General features: G+C 32.4%; 1 protein-coding gene across 1 annotated transcript; it reads left to right on the forward strand.

Annotated features, from left to right (window-relative positions):
- Positions 1 to 247: 247 nt before the first annotated feature.
- Positions 248 to 6110, forward strand: LOC143620603 (uncharacterized). The gene is made up of 8 exons (XM_077092264.1): positions 248 to 323; positions 417 to 621; positions 958 to 1593; positions 1692 to 1857; positions 1976 to 2677; positions 3343 to 3795; positions 3932 to 4413; positions 5891 to 6110. Exons 1-8 carry the CDS (start codon positions 248 to 250, stop codon positions 6108 to 6110), a joined length of 2940 nt encoding a protein of 979 aa, XP_076948379.1.
- Positions 6111 to 6483: the final 373 nt, after the last annotated feature.

Genomic DNA, 6483 nt, shown 5'->3' on the forward strand with positions numbered 1-6483 from the left:
TGATATAATATAATTAATAATTAAAAATATAATTTAAAATTTTTCATTTGAAATATCATATGTGTAGTTGATATTTTGTTGACAACCTTTATAATTACTTTTATTTATTTAATTTTTAACATGTCGTATAAATAAATATAATGTTAAAGAATGATCAAACGCGTCTTGTGTTGTTGATGATATTCCGGAGTCGTCTACAACCTTTCGTAGAAGGTCAAGAAAAAGAACCCCTATAGTACCTATACCTATGACTGATTTAAATGAACATGCTACAACTATTGATTATCAAAATGTTGTTGATGTTTATAATGAAATATCATCAGGTATAATATATATTTCATTATTTAATTTCAATCATTTATTATGTATTTATGTATTCTAAGTAACTCCAAATGATGATATTTAAATTTTAATAGAATATGTTGATCATGAAAATCAATCCGTTATGTGTCCAAGTTGCCATGCTTTGTTGTGGAAAGCCAACGTTAACATACTAAGTAGTAGTAATGAAGAAGGAGCTTTTTACCTTTGTTGTTATAATGGCAAAGTCGAACTTCCCGATTGTAGACAACCAGATGAGACTTATCTTGAATTATTTCATGGTGAAAGCGCCATGAGTAAGTATTTCTTGAAAAACATTAGACATTTCAATTCGATGTTTTCGTTTACGTCTATGGGAGGAAAGATTGACCATTCCATAAGCAGAGGCAATGCGCCTTATACGTTTTGACTTAGCGGTGAAAACTATCATTGTTTGGGAAGCCTTTTACCATTACAGGGTCGTAAACCACAGTTTTCTCAACTTTACATTTACGACACGGAAAACGAGGTTCAAACCGTCAAGGTGTTTTTGGGTAAATACTTTTAACGATATTCATTCACTTTGGTTATTTTATTAATTTTTAGTATAAGTTTTATTATATTTAATCTTAGAAAATATTTTTTTGTTGTTGGCAGTGATAATAATTCAATGGACGATGAGCTAGAAAAGCATATAGTTAATTATTTGAAGACGATGTTAGATTTAAATAATCATTTGGTCCAAGCTTATCGGATGGTAAGAGATTGTTTTGAAAAAAACCCACAACTCGATTTGAAGTTTCGTATTATTGGAAAAAGACAGCATGATGCGAGACAATATAAATTACCATCCAGTTATGAAGTTGCTGCTTTAATCGTTGGTGATATTGGTGACGCTATTGATAACCGGGATATAATTGTTACTAAGCAATCTGGTTCCTTAAAGCGTATTAGTGAACTTCATCCATCGTATACACCTCTTCAATACCCGTTGTTGCATCCTTTTGGTGAGGATGGTTATAAGGTTAATATGCTTCATAAGAATGCTTCCTCTTCATCAACCGCAGGACGCAAGAAGGTTACAATGCGTGAGTTTTTTGCTTATCATATTCAAGATAGGCCAAATACCTTTTCAACCATGTTAAATGGTAGGAGTTTGTTTCGGAAAATTTTGGTTGAAAAATATACGATGATTGAGGCTCAAAGATTACATTTATACGCGGTAAACAACATGAAGTTCGATGTGATACTTACCAAAGTTTACGAGGTATGCAATCTGTTGGAAATACTGATGTTTCAACCGCTGGTCAACGTGTTATTCTACCATCCTCATTTACTGGCGGAGCAAGATATATGATGCAAAATTATCTAGACGCTATGTGTCTCTATAGATGGTTCGGTTATCCCGATTTTTTCATGACCATAACATGTAATACCAATTGGCCAGAAGTTAAAAGATTTCTTAAGGATACAACGTTAAAGTCGGAGGATAGACCTGATATATTATGTCGGCTTTTTAAGATCAAACTCGATGCAATGATTAAATTGGTGAAGAAGGTAATTTTATTTAATGTTATGAGTATAAAATTATAAATATAAGCTCATTAAATATTTTACTTTGTATAGACTTAAACATCAATTTAAACAAACATATTATTTGTTTAACTATTAAAAGTTGTGGAATATTTACTTTATTATGTATGTTGCAGTTGTTTACATGATAGAGTTTCAAAAAAGGGGGCTACTGCATGCTCATATTTGCATATTTATGCATCCAGGTAGCAAGATTCATAATCCACAAGATGTAGATAAATTTATTTTTGCTGAGATTCCAAACAAATACAGTGATCCAGACCTATACAAGCTTGTATCTGATCATATGATTCACGGTCCATGTGGTGATGCTAACCCGAAGTGCACCTGCATGGTAAACAAAAAATTCTCCAAAAATTTCCCTAAAATGTTTAATGATGAGACAGCTGTTGATTCACAAGGTTTTCCGGTATACAAAAGAAGAGATAACGGGCAATATGTTGTTAAGTCAGATATAATGATGGATAATAGAACTGTTGTTCCATACAACAAGACTCTATTAAAACAATTTCAAGCACATATTAATGTTGAGTGGTGTAATCAAGATGGATCGATAAAGTATTTGTTTAAATATATTAATACGGGTCCAGACCGAGCAACAATTTCTCTTGTACAAAATAACAATGGTGATAACGCAGATCCTAATTTAGATGAAATGAAAGAGTTTTATGATTGTAGATATATCTCTGCATGCGAGGCATCATGGAGGATATTTTCATTTGATGTGCATTATAGGATTCCGTCTTGTATGAGGCTTGCTTTTCATTTACCCGGTGAGCAACAGGTAATATATGGTGCTAACGAAGATATTTAAACAAGACAGCTAATGCTTCTTCGATGTTTACCGGTTGGTTTGAGTGTAATAAGAACCATGACCTTGCAAAAACTCTCACATACGCAGAGTTTCCAACAAAGTATGTTTGGAAAAAACAGTTACGTAAATGGGAACCTCGCCTAAGGGGTTTTCAATCTGTAGAGTTCATGCTGTTCCACCCGCATTCGACGAGGCTTACTATCTAAGAATATTATTAAATAAGGTTAAAGGCCCTGAATGTTTTGAAGACATTCGAACAGTTGATGGAGTTGTGTGTGAAACTTTTTGAGATGCATGTTACAAATGAGGTCTTTTAGATGATGATAAGGAATACATAGAAGCCATTGAAGAAACAAGTCATACCTCAACCGGATATTATTTAAGAAATTATTTGCTACAATGTTGATTACTTATAGTTTATCTAGACCTCATTTTGTTTGGGAAAACACTTGGCAACTGTTAGTTGACAGTATACTATACAAACAACAATAAGATCAAAACAACCCCGGTACGATTTACTTTTTTTTTATAATTATTTCAATTATGCAAATATCTAATATCCATCAATATTTTTTAAATATTAATTTAAGTAGGTTCTTATTTAATTTTCTGGTTTGATTCTTAATGAAGAACAGTTAAAAAACCTAGCACTCATGGAAATTGAAAATTTTCTAATTTCAAACAACTCCAGTCTTAGAAGATATCAACAAATGTCATTTCTAGATATGGAGGCAATTTCAAGAGCAACTAATCCATTGATGGTGGAAGAGCTCTCATATGATACCGAGACCATGAATAATGAATTTAATAATCTGTTTGATTCGTTAACAGATGAACAACGAGGGATTTATAATGAAATAATGAGTGCTTTGATTAATAAAAAAGGTGGAGTTTATTATGTTTATGGTTATGGTGGTACTGGAAAAACTTATTTATGGAAAACTTTATCTGCATCGATAAGGTCAAAGGGAGAAGTTGTGTTGAAAGTCGCTTCAAGCAGTATAGCTTCTTTGCTTTTGGAGGGTGGAAGAACCGCACATTCGAGATTTTTAATACCTATTAATTTGACCGAAGATTCCATTTGTCCGGTAAAATTACAACCCAATTTATGTTAATTTTTATATTAATCATTTTTTAGTATATATGGCTTTATTTGTTATTTGAATATCAATTTACTTTTAAATATCTTACTTTGTGTATGTTTTTTATTCTTTCATAAATTAGGTTAAAGGAAATACCGACGTATATGAATTATTGAAAAAGACAAGCCTAATAATTTGGGATGAAGCACCCATGATTCATAAGCATGCTTTTGAAGCGTTGGACAGGACTTTAAACGATGTTATGAATGGTGATTCTGGCAATACTTCCGAAGCAGTTTTTGGAGGTAAGGTTGTTGTTTTTGGTGGTGATTTTCGGCAAATTTTGCCTGTTGTAACCAACGGTACAAGAAGTGAATGTGTCAATGCTTGCATCAATTCTTCTTATATCTGGTCAAAATGTAAAGTTCTTAAACTAACTAAGAACATGAGGCTTACAGCTGGATGTCGATCTTCAGGCATTGAAAATATTAGAGAGTTTGCTGATTGGCTATTAGAAATAGGTCAAGGAAACGATGGTGGTCCAAATGACGGAGAGTCGGTTATTGATATTCCAGACGATCTTTTGATATTGAACTCAGTAGATCAGATGGGTGATTTAATAAGGTTTGTCTATCCTAATATATTAGATAGATTCAACTAACTTACTTTCTGGATCGTGCATGTTGCCACCTTTGAATGAGGTGGTTCAAGAAATTAATGAACGTATGTTAGCCCTCTTTCATGGTGAAGAAGTCGAGTATCTAAGTTCCGACAGTTTAGCTGAATGTGAAGACGTTTAAGAGGATTTTGATCCACAGTTGTACTCTCCTGATTTGTTAAATGGTTTGAAGATGTCAGGAATGCCCAATCATAGATTGGTCCTAAAAGTTGGTGTTCTGATCATGCTATTAAGGAATATTAATCACAAAAGGTTTTGTGCAATGGTACGCGCTTTCAAGTCGTTAGTCTCGGTATGCGTGTAATTAAAGCTAAAGTTGTCTCTGGTACGAATATCGGATATCGCACTCTAAATAGTCGAGTAAGTCTTACACCAACTGATAAAAAATTTCCGTTCAGATTAAAAAGAAGACAGTTTCCTATCACCGTATGTTTTGCCATGACAATCAACAAGAGTCAAGGTCAATCATTGTCAAGAGTTGGATTGTATCTTAAAGATCCAAGATTTTCTCACCGTCAGCTTTATGTTCCTTTGTCAAGAGTTAAGAGTAGAATGGTATTAAGTTAGTGTACTCGACAAAGAATCAAATCTTACAAATAAAACAACAAATTTTGTTTACAATAAGATTTTTGGAAACATAGAATTTTAATTGTTTAAATTTGTTAAGTAATTCAAATTGTTATATTCTACAGTAATGGTTATAATGTAATTTATTTTTGTCTATATTTTAGATGTATGTACTTCGAATTTTTTTTAATATTTCTTTGCTATCCTATCTTCTAATTTTTTATTTAATTATAAATACTTTGTTAATGTTAATATTAACCACAAATTTCTGTATATAAACCTATATGTTTAAAATTCGTTTTATAAGATACCTTTTTTATATTTACTTTTTAACTTAAAGAGTTTAAGATATTTATCAAACTATCTAATTAAATATTATCAAATATAGGCTAACTATACATTATAATTACTAGATAGATTTCATTATTAAGTTTCTTGGAAAAATCAAACTGTCACTTCTTAAACTAACTTATAATTTTCCATTTTAATCTTCTTCTTCTTCTTCTTCTTCTTCTTCTTCTTCTTCTTCTTCTTTAACAATCCAAACTTTGTGAAGATAACTAAACTCCGATAATGGCTACGATTATGAACTGGACATTTTGTAAAGTATTTCGTAAGTATCAATTTGTGTTTAGCGATTTAGTCACGATAGAAAAAGATAATATTGAATCAGTCATGTTGTTCGATAATAAGTTGAAACACCAAATACATGAAATTGGTCTTAGGAAGAATTTGCCATGTCAACAAGAAACAAATCTGATAAATGTCTTACATGATTTCCTTCATGATATTTATCAAGAGCATTTACCTTATGAACATGTAAGTGAGTGGTTCTTTTAACCTTATCAAAACAAGGTTGTTATCTGGTTTGAGAATGGAGAGTATAAGAATTTTTAGGCCGAAACAACTACTGTCGTGTGATGATTTGGTGATGTTAAGAGAGCTTGACCTATTAAAGTTAGCGAATGCAAGAAAAGAACTTGCGCATCTTGAGTTGGAAGCTAAAGTTAGTTCGAAGGTCAAATGGTTAGAAGAATGTTCTGTAAATCCCGAATCTGGATCACTACAACTATGATATCAACAAACCAAGTATTAGTGCGGAAATCTAATACTCGGTGGTTCAAGAAAACGTACAAACACAAACACGAGACAAGATCAATGCTTCAAAACACACGTATTGTATTATACATCGGGTGCTTAAGCACGATTATAACCTAGTCTAGTGAAACACTTAGATGGCAAACCAAACAACTAAACGAACAACCTTAAACCCTATACAATACATGCTATATATATGGAACCAACTACACAAGCCCAAACTAACCAAGAGCCTACCGAGATCCTAAGGGATCTCGGTTTACATACGTAGCCCGTAGCCCAAGCCCATATTACATGCTAAACCCAAACACAAGTAGACTAAGTACAAACCACTCTAATCTAGGCCCAAC

Source organism: Bidens hawaiensis, unplaced genomic scaffold, assembly GCF_021521415.1.
Source record: "Bidens hawaiensis isolate Kalapana, Puna unplaced genomic scaffold, B.hawaiensis_p1.1 tig00002617_1, whole genome shotgun sequence".
NCBI classification, from domain to species: domain Eukaryota; kingdom Viridiplantae; phylum Streptophyta; class Magnoliopsida; order Asterales; family Asteraceae; genus Bidens; species Bidens hawaiensis.